General features: G+C 37.2%; 1 protein-coding gene across 11 annotated transcripts in view; it reads right to left on the minus strand.

The window, feature by feature from the left end:
• CDC42BPA (CDC42 binding protein kinase alpha) overlaps positions 1–24680 on the minus strand; it is a 324813-nt gene that overhangs the window by 4663 nt on the left and 295470 nt on the right. For 7 of the 11 annotated variants that reach the window (XM_082655135.1, XM_082655134.1, XM_082655130.1 and 4 more), the window contains 10 exons: positions 22846–23062; positions 21838–21900; positions 20337–20930; positions 18540–18637; positions 16009–16093; positions 13991–14114; positions 13189–13306; positions 8147–8332; positions 5273–5390; positions 206–363 (listed from right to left, as the gene is read on the minus strand). In XM_082655135.1, coding sequence (XP_082511261.1) covers positions 206–363; positions 5273–5390; positions 8147–8332; positions 13189–13306; positions 13991–14114; positions 16009–16093; positions 18540–18637; positions 20337–20930; positions 21838–21900; positions 22846–23062 — 1761 coding nt within the window. The remainder of the gene's footprint in view (positions 1–205; positions 364–5272; positions 5391–8146; positions 8333–13188; positions 13307–13990; positions 14115–16008; positions 16094–18539; positions 18638–20336; positions 20931–21837; positions 21901–22845; positions 23063–24680) is intronic. The other 4 variants (XM_082655136.1, XM_082655133.1, XM_082655129.1 and 1 more) reach the window with 1 other exon arrangement.

Raw genomic sequence — 24680 nt, forward strand, 5'->3', positions numbered from 1 at the left:
GTCTGAACACCTCCAGGGAAACTGCAGTTTGCAACCCAAGTGACTGGCTCCGCCACCCCCGCCGCAGTGAGTGGCTGATCCCTGCGGCAGCGGAGGCCAGGCTTAAGGCGGTGGACCGGCTTTGGGAAACGCACTCGCCTTTTCTCGTTCGGGACTTCTCCAAACCCCTGTCCCCAGACAGAGGTACTGCCCACGCGGTACTCACCTCTGCGTCGTAGTCCCTCGCCGGGGCGTCACTTCCTTGGTCCAGGCCTCCCGAGGACAGCGAGCCCTCTGACGGAGAGGGCATGGGCTGCCGCTTTGCACTGTAGCTTCCTCCAGAGAATTCTCTCTTCAATGCACTGCCGTTCTGTGCGGATGACCCTACAAGCACATCGTTCAGGTGAAACTTTACACGTGCAGAAGGGGACGATCCTCTAGAAAGTGCACAGACTGCTGAGGTGACGAGCCATCCTTCCCGCTGCCCTGGGGTCATCCTCCCGCTTACAGCCCTTTACTGATGGACAGTGGGTCCAGCTGCGTTACCCTGACACCCAAGCCCACCTCGGAGCCCAGCCGCCAGGGCTGCTGGGTGAGCGGGCACCACTCACCAGGCCGCTGGCCTCTGCTCTCACTGGCTGTGCCCAGGCTGCCCTGCTTGCTAGACAATTCCACAGGATCAATCCTTCCAGTCTCCACCCATGTGCTACTGCCTTAGTGAGTTTTCTTTCCTACTCCCTGGAGCACCTACAGCACTTCCTATCACCTCTTTCAGAGCATTCAGATCCTATGCTGTAATTATGTGCCTTGCCATTCTTTTAATAGAAGGACGGTCTTTGCCTCTGCAGGACCCAATGCAGGACTGGGTATGCAGCAGGTGCTCAAAACACATGTGCTGAACGATGAAGCAGAACAGAACAGTTCCCAGAAGTGAAGACCATGCCACCTGATGATGCATAACTGTCACTTAACTTGTAGAGGATTTTCATAAAAAACACAAACGAACAAAAGAGAAGCATTTTCATTCCACAGGGCAAAAAGCCTGAGATACAAAAATGAGGTGAGTTTCTTTAAAATCACACTCTATTTTGATCTCAGAGTTGGGGTACATCAAAGGAGGACTGGCACCATGCCCAAAAAAATCTTAGAAATATTGGGGTATTGTGAGTACCTGTTTAAAACTCTTAGCATTCCCTACTATTCTTTAGTTTTTACTGAAAAATGTTTTAATCTTGCTGAGCTGCAATATTAAGATCACTGGTCAAAAAAGACTGTGAGACTGCGTTGAGGTTTTAGCACAACTGCGAGGTATAGACTGTGAAGCCTGCCTGCTGAAGCCCTGTCCTTGGTGATCTCCCCCAGCTTCCTTCTAGTTTCGGTTTGTTTCCTGAGCCCCTCAGCTGTGTCACCATAACTTACTTATTGCAGACGTTACCAACACTGGTTGTATGCTGCATATTATATTACGGAGCTTTAAAAATACCAGTGCCTGGGCCCTGTCCCAGACCAATAATAACAGAATTTCTGACTTAACTTTTAAAAGCCCTTCTGATGATTCTAGAATGCATCTCAGGCTGAGAACCACTGACTTACTCTTACTTCCAACACTCCATCCAATTTCTAAGCCGTCTGTCACCAGACATAGACTGGTTTTCATTTGTGGATGTGTCTCTCTGGCTATGTACTCTTTACTTTTTTGCTGTGGATTAGATTACAACCTAATTGAAGGCATAAATCACTTTGTATAACTTCTCTTTGAATTCCATGCCTAGTTTAGTGCTCAATTTAACAAAAGCTGTAATATAAGTTACTATTTTTAAAATTTTGTCGCTCTGAATAAAAAACCCAAAATGCCAGAGAGTTCTGCTGCTCTGCTTACTAACCTGTGTGACCTTAAGCAAGTTACTTTATCTAAGTCTCAGTTTTCTTCATTTGTAAATAAGAAAATAAATTCTATCTTATGGGATTTTTGTGGGAACTGAGCGCTCAATACACGGAGAATGAAACGTGAGACGGAAGGTGTGTGAGGGGGCTGCCCAGAGCTTAGTACACACTTACTGGGCTCTTTTCCTCTGTCCTAGTGATCGTTTATAGAATGGAGAAATTAATCCACCTCTGTGATTTACACTTTTTTTCTTTTCTTTTCTTTCTTTTTTAACTTTGGGAATGTTCCTTTCAGAGAAAAATTACACTCAACCACCCTAATCTTAAAAAACTGAGATGGGCTGTTTTGATTGAACAGCAAAGGGGGACAATCTGAAAACTGTGGTCCCAACTCAGGCAGGGTCTCTTCCAAAGAGTTCTAGATGGTGATTCAGGGGGTTGGGCCCCAGATCTCTTGGAGTGACGGTGTCTAACTCTACATGACCTCTAGGAGGGTCTGCAGGCTCCCCAGTGAGCCTGTCACTGACAGGAGCGGGTAGTCACAGTGGAAAGCTCTGTGTTAATTTGACTTCAGTCAGGAAGCCACCGCAAGTCTGGCCCTGGAAGAGCCTGTGCTTCTGGTTCTGGAGGTTGACAACACGGAACCCCGTTTCTTCTTGTGTCTCTCTTGGCAGGCTGCCCTTCTGGAAATTCTTCACGTGAGCTGGGCTACTCTTGAAGCCAGCGAGACGCACTCTCAAGAGCAGGTGCCCCTTGGAATTCCTGGGCTGGTCTTCCTCTTAACCTCTACACAAACAGCTTGGTACCAAGAATCTCAGGAAGGCCACGCCTGATTATTGCATTAAAGGCCTTGACAGGGACCTGGAGCTGGCTCCAGTCTGTAGCTTGCATACGGTCAACAGTGACAGTGGACCCTCACTTCAGCGCTCCTAAGGAGATGGCCACTCAGCCCTTTAAATCTCTGTATCACAGGTCCTATCCTTACCTGCAATTCCACAAATCCCAAAGCCCTGAAAAACCAAAACTTTTTTCGTGAGTTTGACGTCAATTCATGTGGTGGCAGACTTAATCTGAACTGGCTGGAGGCTGATTACAGACTTCACTTAAAAATAGTACATTTATTTATATATTCATAGTGTGACTAGTCATAAATTTTGCTCTATAAATATTGTTTGTAGGTGCTGTCTTAGATCTTGCTTGGAATGTAATATAATATATGGTAGATTCCCTTCTAAAATATATATAAAAAAAAATCTGAATTCTGAAAACAGGTTTCTGGCTCTGAGAGTTTTGGGTAAGGGATTATGAACTTAACTATTAATATTGTGATACTTTCTTCGCATCTCAAGTGTTGATAACTTCTGGTTAGTTATAGTAAATCTACTATCTTATCGAGCTACCATTAGTAAAAAGATAATTCATAAAATGGTTGCCATTTTTCCAATTGGCTAGATATTTTCATTGTAATCAAGGCTACACACAGCGTAGAGATGACTTTGGGAGATGACGGCAAGAAAGTCACAAGATGTGCCCTTCAACTTCTGCCTGTCGACTGAAAACTCCTTGAACGTGCTCTGTACGTCTGCAGCCAGTCTCTGCAGCAGGCGCCTGTCCTTGGTTTGCAGGCCCGGGGCAGGGTCCCTCCCATGGTTCCAGGGGTGGTCTGTGTGATCACCAGCACTCTGCAGAAGCGATGGCATGTCCGTTCTGAGACTGCTGCTCGGTCTCTCTGTCTCAGGTCACTTGCTCTGTGGGAAGCCAGAGGCCATGTCACCAGGACACTCAGGCCCACGCTGGTGAGGAACAGAGGCCTGCCAACAACCATGTGGGTGAGCTGGGAAGTGGCTTCTCTAGTCCCAGTTGAGCTCGGAGTTGATGGCAGCCCTAGCAGACAGCCTGACTGCAGCCTCCTGAGAGGCCCTGAGCCAGGACTGTCCAGCTAAGCTCCCAGACTCCTGACCCTCAGAAACTGTGAGAGATAATAGACGTCTGCTCTTTTGTTTTTTCTTTTCGGTACGCGGGCCTTTCACTGTTGCGGCCTCTCCCGTTGCGGAGCACAGGCTCCGGATGCGCAGGCTCAGTAGTTGTGGCTCACAGGCCTAGTTGCTCCGCGGCATGTGGGATCCTCCCGGACCGGGGCACGAACCCTTGTCCCCTGCATCGGCAGGCGGACGCTCAACCACTGCGCCACCCGGGAAGCCCACGTTTGCTCTTTTAAGCTTGTAAATTTTGGGGTAATTTGTTCCACAGCAAGAGAACAAATGGTATTCCAGCACCCTTCACTTCTGTGTTGCCAGAGCCTAAAACCAAGAGCTGGGCACAAGCCGGGTGCTGATACCGGCGTCCTCAGCATGAACAGTACGTGAAGGAGGACACTCAGTCTGCACCGGGAGGCCTGACTCGAATGTCTCACATTCAAGAATACAAGGCAACGGATACGCTTCTGACTGAATGACTCTGAAATGTGAGGTGGAGTTACTACCGGCTGTTCTTCTCAGAGCTCAGCTGCAGGGAAGCGAGGGAGGCTTCGTTAGCGTTACCCCGGGTCCACCCTGGGCCTGCATGTGCTTGGGCGCACTCGCCCCACTCTGTCTGATCGAAGCCAATACCAGGTTACTTCTGAGAAAGTGACAGAAAAGCAGTTGTTGGCCAAGAACAGTCTTGCCCTTGGATAATGGTCCTTGCCTACTTAAAACTCTTCAGAGGTTTCCCACTGTGTTTTTAAAAAAATAAAAAATGTCTTATGTTGGTCCCCAAGTCCCTGCTTGATCTGACCCCTGCCTACCTCTTGAGCTTTACTCTGTCACTCCCTGCCCACTACCAGGTGGCCACTGTGCCTCCTTTCAGTTAATCAAACATGAGTCAATGTGACTTCACCCCCAGGGCGGGCACGTGACCTTGCTAATTATTCTAAGTGTGTATTCATCCTCAACAGCTACTGCCTGTTACTCTCTATTACTGTCCCCTGTTTATTTCCTTCGGAGCATTTTTTTTTTTTTTTTTTTTTGCGGTACGCGGGCCTCTCACTGTTTTGGCCTCTCCCGTTGCGGAGCACAGGCTCCAGACGCACAGGCTCAGCGGCCATGGCTCACGGGCCTAGCAGCTCCGTGGCATGTGGGATCTTCCCGGACCGGGGCACGAACCCGCGTCCCCTGCATCGGCAGGCGGACTCTCAACCACTGCGCCACCAGGGAAGCCCTCCTTCGGAGCATTTATCATCACAATTTGTAGTACTGTTTGTCTGTCTCCCACATGGACTGTAACTTCTAAAAGGATTCTATGACTATTTTTGTAACAGCTGCACTTGTGCCTCCTAGGCATTCCCCAGCCAGGTCTGAGACACTGGCCACCGATAATGCACGGCTGCTACCTTGCTATGGAAATGCTTCCTGCAGCTGGGGCCACTTACTTGCTGACAGGCCACTGCTGGCACTCATGGAGCGACCAGGTTCAGGACGGGATTTGGTGATAGATGGAATACTGACCGAGCCACTGAATGCTGTCCGACTTTCCTGAGGCCGAGGGTTCTAAAATCAAAAGAGAAAGAAAAATTCTTCATCCAGAGTGAAACTGATTTTCTACAGAGATGTCTATTTTTTCACCCTAATTTCAAGAAATAAAGTTGTCTTGACCAGAGTGATACAGGACAAGAAACAGAATAATCCCTCCCGCCCACAAAAGTACTAAAGCCCTAACAGAGGTAACCCTCACCCCAACCAAAGATAAGTGCTTATCTTTATACTTACTGAAATACTTACCAACAGATAACAATTTTTTTCTTGTTGTTGTGAGTGCAGTAAGTGAAAGTTACATGGTTAGAAGTGACAGTGAAATGTAGAATTACATGGACCTCTGCAGATAACTGAAACAAAGCTTTTACTACATATGAGATTTTTATTTTCTTAGGATAATTCAAAAGCGGAATAAGCCCATTTAGAAGAAAGCCACTTCAAAGTACATTCTTCTCAAGCACACCTTCTATCGTCCTGATACTGAAAGTGCCATTTGCACGTTCCCATCCCAGTCACCAGGCAGCCTTCCTGCCTCACGGACAGAGAGCAGCACCACGGGTCATAACTATGACGCTTGTTGACAATCACAGCCTGGGTGAAGTCCTTTAACTTGGGAATGTTGGTGTGAGAAGTTTCCCATCTAATATTGAATAATTTTGGTGTCCAAGGGAGGAAAATGAGCCACAGAGTGCTTTGAAAGTAACACACACCTAGAGAGGTGGTGCGTCGGACCAGCTGCCTGAACACGGTCTCCTCGATGGCCCTAACCTTTTCAGACCGGAAGGGGTGTCAGGGCTGGTACCTGAGAGAAGGTTATGGCAACACAACTAGTGCAGGGCCAAAGCTAGCAAACATCCACGAACATCTCCTGGAAAACATGCACTAATATATCTTGAAAAACTCCAAATCATACATTTTAAAGAATCACACATACTGAGATTTGGCTGGCTGGGTGGCTCTACGTTCAACTATTGCCATTTTGGTTCATATATCAAATTTGCGAAGTCCATGTAATTCTTACTGTGTTATTCGTTCAAAGCAAACATTTTACCTTTTTTTCTCTAAGAAAATAAAAAAATTTAAAACAGAAAACAGTGCTAGCATTTCAACAGCCACTCATAGGAGCAACCCTGAGAGATGCCGATGACATGCATACAATGCAGCAGAGTCAAGTTCAAGAGAGATGGGGTATCAGTTTAAACCTTTAAATTTTTATTGTTTTTGCTATTAACCTTAAGGTACCTTTGTGTCGTCCTTTTCTATAAAACAAACCTACCCTAGAAAAAAATGGCAAAAATTAAGCCTGTAAAAAATACCAGTGGTTTAGTAACACTGAATGTTGAGGTAATAAAAGAATGATACACAGAAGATATGTTCTGGGGGAAAAAAAAACCCACACAAAACCCAAACCCAATAGTTTATCATTCATTCAGCTGAAGTTCAACTTCATTATGAAGTAATGTGAAACCTAAGCTGATGGTCCTTTTCCTGCACAAATATGCTTAAGATTAGGGTAAAACTTCCACCAATCGTAGTGTTTCTATTTATAGAAGACTAACTTAAGCAACATTTCCACCATCTTCTATATCAAAAATTCTTGACTGATTAGTTTATACAACTTCCCCTAGAATCCACTCCCTGAAATCTGTTACCAAGCACACTGAAGCTTAGTTTATCATAAGTGATCTTATCTTGTGAACTAAGACACTTAAATGACATTATAGTTTAATGTCAATAACAATGACATTTAAAAACATCACAATTTAGAATGCAAACAAAAATACAAAAATAAACTTCTCGCCCTACAGGTAGCTTTCTTATTGGAAAATTACTTTACTAAATACACAAATAAAAAATGGATGCTAAGTTTTTCTAAGCCAGAGGAAATGTGTTTGCATGATACAATCTAAATATTTTATTATCTGCAAAACAAACTTGAGAAAATGCTCCCTTGAAGTCAGTACATATTTCTTGACAGATGTGTGGCTATTCAGCTTGAATGGCCCACTTGCTCTCCAGCCCACTGCAGAGACACTAGTTACAAAGATGCAAGGCTGCATGGAAGGACCCAGTGGCAGGTACCACGGTCCTTCAGAATGCAGCACACTGTGTTTTTTTTCTCTTGTTGATTTACTTCTCTTATCTTGGATCCTGGCTGGAATTAAAGGTGCATCAGCAACTCAAAGATTAGTAAGACTACCTTCTTTTGCTAATTTTTCCTGTTATTCACTGGTACTATTATACTTTATAATTTTGAGAATTGTGAGCTTTTCAAGAAGGGGTTTATTGTAGATAAAAGGCCTTTGGACAGGCCCTTCTATAGACTTTAACTTCACTAAATATAAAAAATTTCTCTGAACTGAACTGGTTTTAGGGTAACGAGCAATCCAGAATTCAGAAATTCTACATCCCTTTTTTGTTTGTTTTTAATATAATAAAGATTTACTTATTCAGGGGCTATTTCTTATGGTATCCGTAATGAAAAATATCATGATGGGATGATGTTTTATTAAAAAATAGAAAAACCTCCAATACTGTTTTAGAAATAAAACTGAAATCTTCCCAAATCCTCATCTTTTTCCTCAAAAGAAGAAAAAAGTAGAACTCCAAGACAGAAGAGGAGGAAGAGGAAGAATAGAAGTTTGGCAACAGAGAAACAGGCCAAAGGGAAACGTTCACAGAATGTACCCCCTTGGCAGTGTTACTTATGAAGCCAGGCAGAGATCCACACATGGTTAGTACAAGTTAACACCTAACTCAGCTGTTCATACCCTCAGAGTCATAAAGCTTGGTGTACCGGGGACAGAGCGTAGAGACGGGGAATATTCAGGGTTTATGGAATCAGGAGAGAGAAATTTTTCAGCAGAATTAACAGTCATGTGATAGATGTGCTCAAAGTTGATCGGAGAGGAGATCAGACCGGAGTGATGATGAGGGGATGGATAAGGGAAACCCGGCTATCAAAAACAACAGAAAGAAGAAAAAGGTAATGAGGTAATGAAAATGGATTCACTGGATATATGTGACATTTCAGACAACATGCATGTAGAAAAAATGAAGTAAGTATCTCACATCAAGAATTGAATCCATAATGAAATACTTTTAGGCCTTAGAAAGTTAAATTTTGTAATCCTCTTGCCAGTTACCTAAAGAGCTGATTTGCCAAAAATCATTTGCCTCATAAACGTATTCTCTCTTATTACTATCAAGCTGGGTAGAAACTGGACTTTCAGAGATACAAGTAGATTTTCAAAATTTAGTTCAGTATTTTCCTATGGGATAGAATCAAAACATGGCAAAAACCTACCAAAAACATTAGGGATAGAAAAAGCGAGAAATAATTAAAGAAAAGAACAAATGAACCTACAACCAGCCTCTCACCAAAAGCGTTATGAAACTGTTCCTTTAGAAACTAAAGCCATTTCCTGGTGTTTATAGACTTGACATGTGTTTGCTTTTACTGATCTTATCTTCCCGTAACAGAAATAGTAACTGTGGAAAATACCAATTATTGGTTTACCTTTAAGTAGCCCAAGCTTATCTCCACTTAGACACCCAAAGAACATGTTTGTTTGTAACAAGAGAACAACCTTCTCTTCAATGTTCAGGTGTATTTTTAAAAAATGAAATAATGTAATACTAAAGACATAGAATAAAGTTTTTGAAAACAAGGGCTCTAGTTTTTCATGTTAAAATAACTTGGGAACATTTGGGAACTGTCGCTCAGCACCCAGTCACCTTCTCTAATGGGAACTTTCAAAGTTCAGTTTCTGAGAACAACTGTGTTTCAGGAAAACATCCTACCGTCTCTTCATTAGAGACAGGCTGAATGACTTCCCGGAGACACGCTGACTGATATTCTCATGAGCTGAGATGAGCTTTCTTTGTTAAAGAAAAAAATCTTGGGCTTCCCTGGTGGCGCAGTGGTTGAGAGTCCACCTGCCGATGCAGGGGACACAGGTTCGTGCCCCGGTCTGGGAAGATCCCACATGCCATGGAGCAGCTAGGCCCGTGAGCCATGGCCGCTGAGCCTGCACATCCGGAGCCTGTGCTCCGCAACGGGAGAGGCCACAACAGTGAGAGGCCCGCGTACCGCAAAAAAAAAAAAAAAAAAAAAAAAAAAAAAAAAAAAAAAAATCTGGTAAATTAGGGAAGCTTAAAAGAAAGGCTTCTATATAAGGTGTTTTAAATTTAGAGATGTGAGTGAAACCAGTACTTTCTAAGGTTTTTTTCAAAAAGATAAAACTATTGATATAAATGTAACTTTAAGAAGTAAAATTACTTCATAAAGGTCTAAAAGGTCACCGAGCTTGAAATTTTATTTGTTAACAATTTTAGGAATGGGTAAAAGGCTAGGAGAAATTTTATGTGCTAAAAAAAATAAATCTTTTAGAGATAAAATATTACTCTTGTATTCAACTAGAGACAAATCTATTCTTTATTACAAGTACCTGCTTATGAAAAAAGGTAAATGACAAAAAGGATTCAAGGAAACTACTACAGTATGTACTTGTAAGACATATGTGCTGTTTTATATTAACTGCCTATATTCTCTTGGCTCACTAAGACACATCTGATATAGGAGATATAAGAAAAAAATGACTCCTTACCCTTACTATCTTTTCCACATTCATGAGGCAAACAACCCTTTTCAGCATCATTTTGGTACAAAGGAAACAGAATAAGCTTCCAAAGACATTCAATAAACTCTCTAAGCTTTTAAGTATTTCAGAGAAAGGCAATACTGATTTGAATAAGTTAAACATAAAAATTTCTGGGGCACATGCTCTTTGCACGAATGACAACATCATAGCTTTCGTATTTGAAAGTGCTTCTTATAAATGTTAATGTTAGATGAATTAAATTCATCTTCATTTTTGAAAATAGTTCATTAAATATAGAAAATTACAGTGGAAAGAACATACTAAAATCTGAGACTATATTAAAATATCACAAGCTTTTTAATACAGGTATACACACATACACACACACACACACACACACACACACACACAGGTACAGACATGTATATTATTTGCTTTTCAGACATGCATATTATTGTGTCATTTACCAGTGTCTACTCCAAGGTAGGTACAGTTCTGGCATGACAGTATATCAAAAAATATTTGTTAAGTGATTAAATGGATGCCTATGAAAACCCCCAGCTTTTATGTTCTTTGCTAGTGAAAGGAAGAAAGTCAGGTGAAAATAAAGAACAGGAGTTCAGACACATAACATCTTTGCTACAATATTACACGTACAGGTGAACAGGTTTCAAAAATTTACACCAACTTCTTGTCCTGGACATTCAAAAGTGCTTATGTGATAAGAAAACATGAAAGGAATGAAAGGAACATTAAAAACTGGATTGCACCTCTAGGGTAAAGAGTCACTTGTGTTAATTACAAAAAGAACCAGCAAGGCAGTCATGGGTTAACAAAATCAGTGACACTAATACTAAAAATCAAGAGGTCTAATGGGAATAAGTAGCCAGCACAGGAGACCCTGTGTCATGGGGTCAGATTGATGTTGAATCTTTGGGAAATGCTATCTGAACTTGTTTTGCCCAGTAATTAAGAATGGACCTTATTCTGAACAACAACAATGACAAAACAGAGATTTCGTTTAAGTGGTGGGATGGTGAAGGGAGAAAAGGAGGGATGCTAGGATATGAAAGTTCTTACAACGCTTGAAATTTCACATTTTGCTTCAGTGTGCTTATTCAGGGTGTAGAAAGACCAAGTCTTACTGTGAATGAAGGTCTGAAAAAAATTCTGGAACATTAGCAAACTGATTTTTCACCTGGTCAAGCAGAGGAACATTTTATTAAATCCTGAAACTATTTCTCCTTAAGGAACAAACTGTGGGATATAACATAATTTATAGAACAATTTTCCATAATTCTTCTTGCTATGTTATTGGAATATATGAGAGGAAAACCGTACTATTCTTTTTTTGTATACCAGAATGAAGCAAGTGTGAAAGAAAGTTTAATTTTAAAAGGATAATACACATTAAAACCTTGTTCACTACTGAAATAATTTTGTATTTGCTGATATGTTGCTTTGCAACATATGGATGTGTTTGAAATTTGTATGCCTCTATCCCTCCATAATGCTACCTACACAGCAGATGTTGAAAAACTATTTACTAACTAAATTTCAAAAAATTTCACATTGATCTATCAAATATAAGCTATACATATATTCACATTTCAACTGTTTATCATAATTAAAAAATTCTCTTTCCTAAGGTACTTTGTACCTGCCCTGACCTTGTAGCTTCTGTAAGGAAAAATGACAGAAGCTTTTGGACCGTGTGGTTCTGCTCCGTTTACCTCTGAGAATAAAGGAAAACCAGTCTGAGGACTTAAGTAAACGTTCAGAATGGGAAAAGAATGGAGAAAAATCTGAACTCTCATTCCCAGGCAAAAGCTGTAAAAGTAGTATAGCTTTTAGATATGATAGGTAAGTATAGCAGTTAACCATGTCAACTCAGCCTTTATTTATTCTCAATATTTTCAGCTTAATATTTATGCTCAGCCTTAAATTTCTTACTTCATTTTAATTACTATATCAAGATTGGCTGTAATCTTTCTGCATACTTTATTTATATCTACCTAGCACGGCTAATAAAAATCCCCATCTGACTATTGTGAATGATTTGAAAGGAAGTAATGGTACTATAATCATATAATAATGTCTTGATGAGGATGAAAAAACAATGACAGTAAGAACATCACATCCATTCATAAACAGGGCAACTGGTTAATTGAGATATTTATAATGTGGAACTCAGGCTCAAATTAGTGCAGATTTTTTTGGTTTCTCCTATGAAAGAAATGCAAAAACTACCTTTAAGAGCTGAACTTTTTTATTAAAAAAACTTGACTGTACAAACTGTATTACCTATTATTTTTTCTGTCAGTGATACATGTCTATATCTTCTATCACAGTAGAGTTAAGTAATGTGGGTAATTAACACAGACTTCCTTAGAAAGAGCTTTGGGTTGAGATTTACATATCACCTCCCAAACTATCATAGCATTTAAATTATGCCTAAAATTCTGAGCAAAATCTAGATGCTATCACCACCTATCAAAAGAGTCATGTTTAAGTTTCAATAGTTTGTTGAGAGTACCATGCTACTGAAATGTTACAGAGCTTGGATAATTAGCTAATTCCACTAATGTTCTTAATCTCAGTATATCAGGTCCAAGAATCCAATCTTCATGTTGTTAAAAAAAAAAAAACAAATCACAACAGTTTTCCTATGTTGTACTTTTTTTAAAATATAAGACTGACTAGGCAACACGTCTGTAATGGGCAGAGGAAAAAGATTTAATTTCATAATCAGATGAGAGGTGTGACCATTAATGATCAAGCTAATGTGGTTCTTTGGGGGACAAATATCTGTGTTGAATTGCTAAAACTTAGTGAAATTTTAGTAATTCGGTAACAAAGCTCTGAATCTTGGTATAGAATGTCTCCAAATCTGATGGTTTATTTCTCCAACAATAGTAAATCTAGGTATGGGAGAAGTATATAGGGTATTCAACTAAATAAAAACTTGATATGTTTGGTTTTTGATACACATCTGTATTTTATGTTTTTCTCATCAGCTATGTCATTATGCATCGTACATATATTGTGATATATTGAGATAAACATTTCCTCATTATACTAATATGTCTTTTTAAGTCTTATATGTATTTAAGTGCACACACACACACACTCATATGTATCCACCCCCTCCCCCCTCCAACTTAGTATTAACCCCATTTATATTCACATTCACTCTTCATTTTTCTTACCATGGGCAGGTCTTTTAGAATCTGTATTCCATCTCCTGGACCCATGTGTGCTATGTGGTTAAAATTAGTTGGGTTGGAAATTAATTTATTTCTCATTTCTGGATCTCGCAGCATCTCCCTGTAAGAGAAAACACCTGTTTAAACACTTTTTTTCCATGACCAATCTAGACAATTTCAGAGAAAAATTAAGTATACTTAAATTTTTTCATAAAAATAAACTGTGAAATCATGTTAATAAGGATAGAATTAAAATAATAGAATATACTAAGTTAAACATTTACTTAGAAGATTTTGTTTTAAATTTTAAAAAAGATCTTATGATTTTTGGTGGGAAAACAGAGAGGGTTATTTTAGTGTTTAAATATCAAAGAAGCTCTATTTTACAGATAATTCTGAACATTTTATGCACATCTTTTAAAATAATTGCTAATATATTAGAAATGTTTTTATATGTAACTGGAAACACTACAAGCCTATTTCTGTTTGGTCATGAGAATAGTTAATCTGCACAGGTATGTTCTATGTTTATAAAAGCCCACATTCTAAAAATCGTAACTATTCCATATACAAAGAGAAATGAATCAAAATATGGTACTTTAATCTAGTACATACTCACAACTTGGGAAGTATTAATTAAAATTACACTGAGAAATACATTCATTATTGCAGTTTTTAACACCATAGATGATGATGACAGACTTTCAGAGATCAAATTTTCCTTCCAAATCAAATAAAGTATTATTACCAAATAGTCCTTCTGATGCTATAAGCATCTTTAGATGAGTATGAATTAAATATCTACCTCCTTTGTTGCATCCTTTCCTCTTCTGGAACTCTGAAGGAATAACGCCTCTTATTGTTAATATTTCTAACCATTTGTTTCCGACTATTATCTGATGTTTCAGGAACTACCAGTTCATCCCCTTCTGTTAAAAAAAAAAAAAAATACAAAGAACAATGATGTTCTTTAAAGTGCTAAAATGCTTTTCACCCATTAATCTCCAAGACGGTACAAACATCAATCAATTATACAAGTATATGCAATTCTGATTTTTTTTAAGTTGTGCTGATAAATCATAGTAAATAATAATTTTCAATGAAATATATATAAACAAATATATGCTGAAATTAAATATAGCTTACAGAGTATATTTTCACCTTTATTTGATTATAAACACAAAATGGTACAATTTTACTAGAAGAAAAAAAGGAAAACGTAGTTGCCTTGGTGTCCTATCACTTTGGCCACCCCACCCCCAATATCTCTACACCATCTTCTCCCACCTTCCCAGTATTGGTTTCAATGGCTTAGGGTGTTAAAAAGCTCTTATTGTTGACCTGCACAGTAATCAGGCATAAATGGTAAATTATCCATGAAAATGATAACAGTTAAGATTTTTTTAATATATTAAAACATGTCCTTTGCAGATCCAATTTGCAAGATGTGGAGTAAAGGAAAGGAATTGTGTTTCTTCCAGCTTCCTTTACTACAAGTAAGAATCTTATTGCTATTTCTACTCTCCTGATCTTCAGGGGATACTTACTTATGTACATCTAGTCACCTAATGCCCATCTATCTCAATTTTAATACCTAGAAGTAAACAAAACTCTTAGCCATGGGCTCCCAAAACATGCTGGGATATGGTGAACATCCTCTAAAACAGAAAACTGTATCCATACAACATGATGAATTCCATTCTCTAAATAAGGTAAGGAAAAAGAGAAAAGCCAATCTTTATAAGTTTATAACACCCAAAAAGCTAAAATGAGAAAAATGTAGTAGGAAGAAGCCAAAGGAGCCTGTAAGGCCAGCCAAAGCAAGATGATTAGTACAAAAAAAGCAACATTCTCCTTGTATCATAATGATAGCTTTATCAGATTGCTTTCCTAACAGCAAATGTTAAAAGGATAAAATTTTAAAAGTAGATGAGAATTTGAGAGTTGGAATTTGAGAATTATGAGGGTGAAGCAGATCTTGGTGAGTTGCAGTGGCAACAGGAGATTGTGGACAGCCAGAGGACTGCAAGAGCACTTTGGGCTCCTGAGAGATGAAAGAGAAACAGACAAGACAGAGAAACAGAATCTCCAGGAAATAGGATTTCCTTTCCTTTTCAAAAGATAAGACAACTATGTTGAAATTTTGTCAGGTATTCCTTCTCCTAGCTCCACCTTTACTCCTAGCCTAGAGTAGAAAGATGAGAGCATAAAAAAAGAGAGTTGGAATAGGTTTTATCCTATAGAGACAAATTGGGTTACGGACACATTCTACAACCATTACATACAGTGAGAAGAGGGTGGATCTAATCTCGTCTAATACCTGAATATCCTTTCTCAAGTCATACTGCAATATCCTCTTAGCATAGGACTTCTCCTACAGTCACCAGTCTGTATACCAAGAAGCCGCCAGTGCCAAGAGGATATACCAGAGCATCAAATCTGAAGCCAAGCCATTTGTATGTATCTTAGTACTTAAAAACAAACAAAACAAAAATGACAAACTTCTGATGGAATCTGTTTTGATAGACTATACAAATTTATTGGAAGAATATGGGGGAAAAAAGAAAAGCATAAGGAATATAATAATCCCACTACCCAGAGATAATTGATATAAACATTTTAATGTGTTTTCTTAATGCCAATGTTTTTACTTACATTTAAGTCAAAATATTATTCCAAATACATAATGTACCATAATTACATCTTCATTAACTAGATCCACCAGAAAAGATCATAAATTTATGAATACCCCTATACAGACTTTGGAGTAAGATACACCTGAATACTTCTATGAAGCTCTCCTACTAATGTGTATTTTCTTACCTGCCATCTTATTTTTGAAATATATTAATCTAATCGTCTCCAACCCTAAAAGATTTAATGATCCTTCACTGTTTAAGGGTCGAACCTAAAATAATAAAAAATAAAATTAGTATTTCAACAAAATCCAAAAATGAAATCATAAAACTTCTGAGATATTTATAAGGCACATACTATTAAGACCTTTAATTTATCCTTCCTCTTTAGGAAGGAAATCAACAATTCTGACTAGAAAGGTATAAAATTATCTAACTTGAATTAACACAGTTATAATGATAACATTTTAAAGGAAGAGTATTCTGGGCAAAAAAAGAAAAGCAGAAATACATTTAAACCTTAAATTTGACTTTTTAAAGCCATTAGTACCAGACGATGATACTAAGATATTCATACAGCTACTTTATGAATCTTATTTGAACTAAATGTACACACATGACAGAGATGAAATTGTACATCACTGGGGAAAGGAGGGACTGTCAATAAATGGTGATGGAGCAACTGGGTATCTATATGGAACAAATGAAACTGAATTCCTACTTCACACCATACACAAAAAGTCAATTCTAAATGGAACAGAGACATAAACACAGTAGGCAAAACTTTCAAACTTTTGAAAGAAAATAAATATCCTATCTTTATGACCTTGAGGTAGGAAAGAGCTTCTTAAGAAAAAAAAGATAAATGTAAAAAGGATAAGAATGATATTACATTAAAATTTGTAACAATGAATTTTCAAGCAATAACAACAAATGTTCACAAAATACACTATAAAAATTAACAGGTCACAAACAGGGAAAAGATTGACCTCACCCATCACTAAACCAGTATCTACCATATATGAATAATTTCAAAAAATCAAAAGATGACCAAACAGGAAAATGAGCAAAAAACATGACCAGGTATTTCACAGAAGAGGAAATATGAATGATGAATAAACATACAAAAGATTATCAGCAACACTGTTAATTGGGGACATGCAAATGAACATGTCAATGAGATATCACTTTATAACCATAAATAAATGGTTATAAAACTATGAATTCTGACAACGGTATGGGTCATAAAGAACTCTTATATACCGATGATGGGAGTGTCAACTGGTACAATTACTTTGGAAAATAATTTGACACTCTCTTGTAAAGTTGAACACGTGCATTCTCCACGTCCCATCAGTTTCGTTCCTAGGCATATGACGTAAAAGAAACTCCTGCACATACGCACCTGAAGACATATATGACTTCTACAGCAACGTTCATAATAGCAGAAAGCTGGGAAATAATTCACATGTCTGCTAATCAGACAAATAAGTTGTGATCTATTCACCCAACAGAATATTTTACAGTAGTGAAAAGCAATGAAATATATATATATGTGTGTGTACACATATATATAATAGTACATGTAACATGGATGAATCTTAGAAACAGTAAATACATTAAGATAGCAAGGCAGAAGATGATATACAACATAACATTTTATTATCTCAAACACAAGCAAAACTGAACAATATATTATTTAGAAATATTTAAATATACAAAAAATTCTGTATTTTAAGGAAAGCAAGGGAATCATAAACACAATAATCAGGGTAAGGGAAAAATACACAAGCAGATTCAGTGAAATTGGTAATGTTCTGGCTCTTAAGTTAGGAGATGGGTTCATAAGTGATCAGTTTATTATTATGCTTCATAAAGATCATATATTCTTTTATATATACTTCAAAATTCACATGATAAACATAAAAGGGAAAACTAACTGTAACCAGCCCGAATTTATAAACACGAGGACCGTATTTAGTTAAAATAAAATGTGGCAGCATTTACAAGAGCTTTTCCCACTGCTGTTATGGTTTAAAATTGGGGCAGATTTTGAAATAAGATCTTGGTTACTTTCTTTTACCCATTCCTCTAAACCCTGCCCTGCAACTAATGACACACGCTGCATATACTTACATGAAACTATTATTCTTCATTGTTGCAAAACAGCCATTCTATACTCGTAAAAATTCTCTTTATGTTACCATAGGGAAATGTTAAAGGAAAATATTATATTTTATTAGGAATGTGTGAGACCCTTATTTTTTAATCATGAGATGCTTATACAGAGCATTGGTTCTAATTTTAATCACTTTTCTAGCCCATGAAATTTGCCCTCACAGGATTAAAATTGCATACCATTATGTGAAAAACAGTAAAATTACAAATAATATACTCCTTCAGAGCTCCTTAAACTAAAGTGGAAGATAACACTGACATTTTAAGTTGTAGAATATATTCTAGTTGTTCATTATTATAATAATCATACATTATACAGTGAAACAAAATGTAATAAAAATAAAACGGTGCTGAGCTACCTGTAAAATTAACCAGCTTGATTTTTCTTTTTTTTTCTACTCTTAGCTAAGTCCCAGATTACCAATTATGTTATTACATGTGACAGAAAATGCTAAACTAGTGAAAACTAGCTAAATAGTCATATTAGTGTTTCACTTATAATCATTTGTTCACTTAGCCCATTTTTTAATGTTAAATTACCTTTTTGAGTGGGAGAGTCTGAATCCATTCCATGGAGTTCACATCAAAGATATCAACTGCATTTTCACTATACACTGAGAGATACGGTGCATTGTAACCTGGGAGATGGGAAGGAGAGAACAGCTGGCTGGTTACTTTTAACTGCTAAACCCAAAACATTTTGAAAGATCTATGCTAAAGAAGTGTAGAGTGGAATCCCACCAAAATCCTATTGTTAACATACAGTAGCCACATCAATACATTTTTGAAGTTAAAAAAACCCCCGTAAATCATAAATGAAGAGGTTTTAAGGCCATTATAATACAGAAGGAGTCTGTTAACACCAAGAGTATATTATTCCCTTGCCCCATACTAGTTCTATAAAGGAATTTCATTACATTTTAAATAACCGATTCCTAAAGTAGTTAAGCTCTTGACAGTGAAACAACTTACGAAGTAGAGAAATCTTCAGGTAAGAGTTATGGTCACATTTATCAAAGTATGATAAAGCATCTGGCACAGGAGATGCTCAATATATATTTACTGAAAGAATGAACATCAATAAATGGTGACACAAGCAAAGAAAGATTAAATGATTTACCCAAGCTAAGGTCATGAATTAAATTTTTGGCAGAGCTATTCATAAAAGCCAGATATTCTAATTCTTATCCTAATTCCAATTAACACTGTACAATTCACATAATACTTTGAATTATTTTCTGACTAGGATTCGTTCTAAATATGATGCCATAGATAAGAGTATAAATTTCAGAAGAAACAAAACATCAAGAATAGTTAAGTCTGGGTAGGTATATGTATTTTTCTTTTGATCTAGATTTTCTAATTTTTCTGTAATAAGTATATATGGCTCTCCTAAACTTTCTTATATTGAACTTTTAAACTTGACTATACACATACCCACCATTCCTCCTATCTTGTTGCAGTGGAAGAGGTTTTACTCCTCCTGTTCCAAATCCTTTCCCCTATATTCTGACTTCCATCCTTTTTGGCCTCTTGGGGATCTTACTCTATTTCCTGTATTTACCATATAGTCATCAACCTTTCCCTGGCTCCCTAGTGGCTATCTCCCTTCGGCATTTAAACATGCTCAAAGTATCTTCCACTAAAAACAAAATGTGTTGGATTAGATATTCCTCCTACATGCCTCTACGGAACTCTGTACTTCTGCTATCAGAGCACTTATATTCTACTGCAACTTGTTTTGTCAGGAATCCATTCGACTGCATTCATGCTCTGTGAGGGTAAGACTGTCTATTTTGCTCAATGTTATATCTCTTACAGTAAAATGACACATAATAAGTATTCAATAATTTATTAATATCTTAATGTTTCTTGAATGTATCTACCTACCTAGATAAAAATGTAAAAGTGAATAACTTTTCAAATGCTACATCATACCTTCACATAACTGATTAAATAATTCACTAGGTAACCACTTCTCTAGAATAAGTCCTATGAGCTATTAGTGCTCACAAGCACTATATTCGGGGGGACCATGAAGATAACTCCTTAGGGTTATTTCAAAATACAATAATATGTGTTAAAAATCTATCTAAGTAAAACATTGCATAGGAAGATTAGCTTTAATTATGTTCCTGTTAATGTTGACCCTGTTGGCCTAGGTCTTAACTACATATGGTTAGTTACTTTACATAAAACATACTTGATGCTTAGGAAAAACCTCAAAGATGACTTAAAAAACAACCTGTTATTAACAATGAATACATAAAGGAGATGAAGGAGAAGGAAAAAGAAAGAAACAGCAAGATAAGACAGCGAAAAGTAAGAGAATCTTACAACAAGAGGAAGGATTTGCTGGCCACATCAATTCCTGTTGTCTAGATCTTCGGCCCTGACAGTCAGTGTATATCCCAATGCTGTTAAAACACAGCAGATATTCTTTACTGGAGATTTCAACTGCACAGATGGCATCCATTGGTTGATGTGCAATAAATGAGAGTGTATGGTCATTTGAATGGAGCATACTGTATGGACTTCCTTCTCCATTCAGGGGGTATCTTAGAAATCCAGACTGGAATCCCACACAGAGTTGTTCACTGAAGATTGCCATCCACTGGACATTATATGGGACTTGAATTTCCTTAAATTTTCTGTGACGGGTCTTGCTCTGAAATAGTTCATAACAGAGGACCTGCCTTTTCATAGCCACACACAGGCATGTAAGAGCTCCATGACGTACTTTTCCAGAAGTTATGGTTTGACACCCTTTAGTTTCTGCCAATTTATAAAAATCAGTCTCTCGCCCATCCAAAGCTGACATAGGAAAAAGTCGTACATGACGATTTCGTCCTGAGATCACAGCGACAAGCTGATCATTTGGAATGAGTTCAATTTGATGAATCTTCTTATTGTCACCAACTCTAATAATTTCTATGCAAAGAAACAATAATAAATCAACTGCAAAATATTTTGTTTACCTATTAATTATATCCCAATTATACTCAAAAGAATATGTCAACTTATAATAAAGACAGAGATACACACAGAGAAAATGAGAGATCAGAAATTATATGGAGAAAGATGAAGATAATTACACCCATTATAAGATAATTTAACCTATCTATAGTAAGGTATTAAATTTAGCACTGAGATTTCTGGCAGCCATGGCAAAGAGTTCCTATGTGATAAAGCATGCCAGATCTTTAAGAAAAACCTCTTTATTCTCACCAAATCCTAGGGAAGTTTACCATGGGGTTACTATTTTTAAAAACTGAGTAACTCATGTTTCACTAAAGGTATTTCTTTGGGTAACAAATTAATGAAGTTTAAATGCATTGTTTTCCCATGATCTAACTTGATATAAAGACAGAACTTAGAACACTGTATTCAAGAATGCTAAGTTAAATGGGTTCCTTTTTACTTCACCCAGTATTTAATTTCTCCCTAAAAAGAAATCTGTTGTGTTAAACTGTGGGATAAAAGACCCCAACAACAAACACATTTTAATGACTGTTACCACTCCTAGTACTGTTAGAACTATGAAAAAAATCAAGTTGCATTTTTCTTTCATGTACCATCTTTAGAAATGCAAGCTGAGTTCACACAGCAGAACTGTAAATAAAATGACACAAGAAAGACAATACACATGGAAATTTTAGAACTCAGATGGATTATAAAAATTAAAAAATTATCTTTTGACTTATAAACGTATCCAATTAGGCCTGGAAAATTTCAATTATAGAATAAATAAGAGCAAATCCTGCTCTTTTTAGAATTCAGAATCTGTAGGTTAGAATACTCTATCAATAATATTTTCTCCAAAATAATTTTCTCTTACCATCTTTGGTGACATGCACAACAAATAACCCTTCTTCATTCCCCAAAGCTATTCTTTCATGATCTATATAAGACATAAATATGAAGTAGTTTTATTAGGTAGAAACTATGTAAATTCATAGAATAAAACAGATAACAAAAGAAATTTGGTACAAAAAACCAAATAAATAAAATAAACAATTAAAAAATAGCAATAACAATTTGCACTGTTAAATTTCCTTTCAGATTACTGTGGTAAATATTATCTCGTGTCTTTTTTTAATAGAACAATCATTAGAAAATAATTTATATCAATGCTTATAAAAAGATATATCTTTTTTTAACAGAACAATCATTAGAAAATAATTTATATCAATGCTTATAAAAAGATATAAATGTTTATTCAATAAAAGGTGAAAGAAAAAAAACGCTAGTTTGTTAGCACCCTGTGTCCAGTTCCATTTCTTGTTTGGGGAGGGAAAAACTGTGCAAGGCATTTGAACCCTACGCATCAAACTTTTCATTATTTACTAGAAAGTAACAAAAGAGTGGGCAGTGTACGTAAGAATATAGCGAAAATTTAACCCTCCAGACAGAAAAGCTGCCATTTTTGACGGCATATTATATATGGAACACTCTGTGTTACACATTCCATCTTATTTAAACTTCACAGTAACCTTTGCAAGGTAATTAGTACCTACATTTTACATAGGAAACTTATGCTTTATGAAACGGCTTATGCTTTAAACAACTTTTTCTAAGTCACACAAGCAGAAAATCGATTCGTTAATAGGTTAATCTTCAGCATTGTTGCTTTTTCAGAAGAAAATACATTTGAAAAGTATATTTATTCTTGTTTACTGAAAAATAAAGTTCTAATATGGTCTCATGCATTCAATAAACATTTACTGAGCATCTGTGATATAACACACACAATGTTAGACACCGGCATTCCTAGATGAAAACCAGTCCCTGCTGACAAGGTATATTAGTAAACAATTATAACAAGATAAATGTTATGAATTCATACCTATGATTGCAGCTGCCTGGGTCGTTTTAATGAGGGGAAGAGTGCTGTCATAAGCCTCTTTGGGAACATACACTGAGCGGTCTCTGAATTTGTTTTTCTTCAAAATCTTGTGCAATTCACTCAGCACTCCCACCCATTTACTCTTCTCATTCTCACTATCTGCTAGCATCAGGATTGAACATTTGTTATTAGACGCTGAGAGCTGGGAAGCTGTGACCTAGAACAATTTAATCAAAATTCATGACATCAGCAAACAGATACCTTTTAAGCCAGTTTTATACTGATGCTAGTTCACTTAGCACTAGCCAACAAAATGAGCACTCATTAAGTGATACCTTTAACAGAGTTTAGCTATTCATAATCAGAAGAATAGTTTTAGCATTAGAATTCATGACAAAGGTAGTAGATACCGTTCTAAATGTTAGTGTCATTTGTATTTTCTTTGCTGCAAAGTGCCAGAATACTATCACTAAAAAATCCATTACACACAGTCATATAACAACAGCAACTGACATTTATTGAGTGATTACTGGGCACTGATCAAAGCACTTTGTAAGTATTAACTCATTTAACTCTATCAACATCTTTACAAGGTAGGTATTGTTATTATATTCTGATTTTATATATGAAAAAAACTGTGATGCAGATAAATTAATTTCTCCAAGGACACACAACTAGACTGGAATCCTATGTCCACGCTTGTAAGCACTACACTGTACTGATTTTCAACTTGTTTTAAAAAAGTCAAAAATACTCGGAAGTACTTAAGATTCTCTATTACTTCATAACAATAACTCATCTCAGGGAAAGACCAGATCACTTGAGCTCGTATTTAAATGAAGGTTTATAATTATACAATGACACTATAATCAGAAAAGAATTGAATTATGTATATATGGATCCTTTATTAAAAGTAATTTAAGCAGCAGTGACAATAAAATCCCACAATTAGAATCAGTTAAGATAAGTGGGCCTCTGTAGGATCCCTTGGTACTGGTGAGAGAATAGCTGTTGGTCTAGGAACTGAAAGACTAAGTATGGTCTTTGTCTGACCTTCCTCATATACAAGATTCATAGACAAATACAAAGCATATAGGCATACCATTAAGGCAACAGCCCTTTTTATTAACCTCTATTACCTTAATTCACCAATTCGAGATAGCCCTGTATTAGACAGCCTCCAAAGATGGCTACCAACAATTCTTCTCTGGAATCCCACTCTTCTTATCAAGAAATGCAGTCTATTTCCCCTTCTCTTAAATCCGGGCTGACCTCATGACTTGCTTTGGCCAACAGAATGGAGAAGGGTTATTATGCCTGTTTTGAGCCTAGTCCTTGAAAGGCCTGGCAGCTTCCTCTGCTCTCTTGGAAGTCGGTCATGGAAAGCTCAGCCAGACTAGTGGATGATCAGAGACCACGTGGAGAGAGTTCATACAGAGAACTGAGGTGGCCCAGTGACCAGCCAAGTACCAAGGCGAACAGCCGGCACCCAGGCCCCAGATGTGAGAGTAAGGTCATTTTGGATATTCCTGCTCCAAATGAGCTGAATGCAGTCACATGAGTGCCCCCAGTTGACACCAGAACTGTACACCTGAAGGACTGACCCACAGAATGGTGAAACATAAACCACTATTGGCGTAAGCCACTAAGTTTTGGAGTGGTTATTACAAAGCAATAGAACTGAAACATACTAACTTTTTAAATGAGATCTTAAAGAAACCTCTATTTTTTTAAAAATTGAGAAATCTCATGCTTATTCATTTTTTCATGTTGTAGCGCTTATCTGAAAATTGAATTGTGACTCAAAAATATTATCCAAGAGGAAATCTATTATA

Source organism: Grampus griseus (genome assembly GCF_964374135.1).
Source record: "Grampus griseus genome assembly, chromosome: 1".
In the NCBI taxonomy this organism is placed as follows: domain Eukaryota; kingdom Metazoa; phylum Chordata; class Mammalia; order Artiodactyla; family Delphinidae; genus Grampus; species Grampus griseus.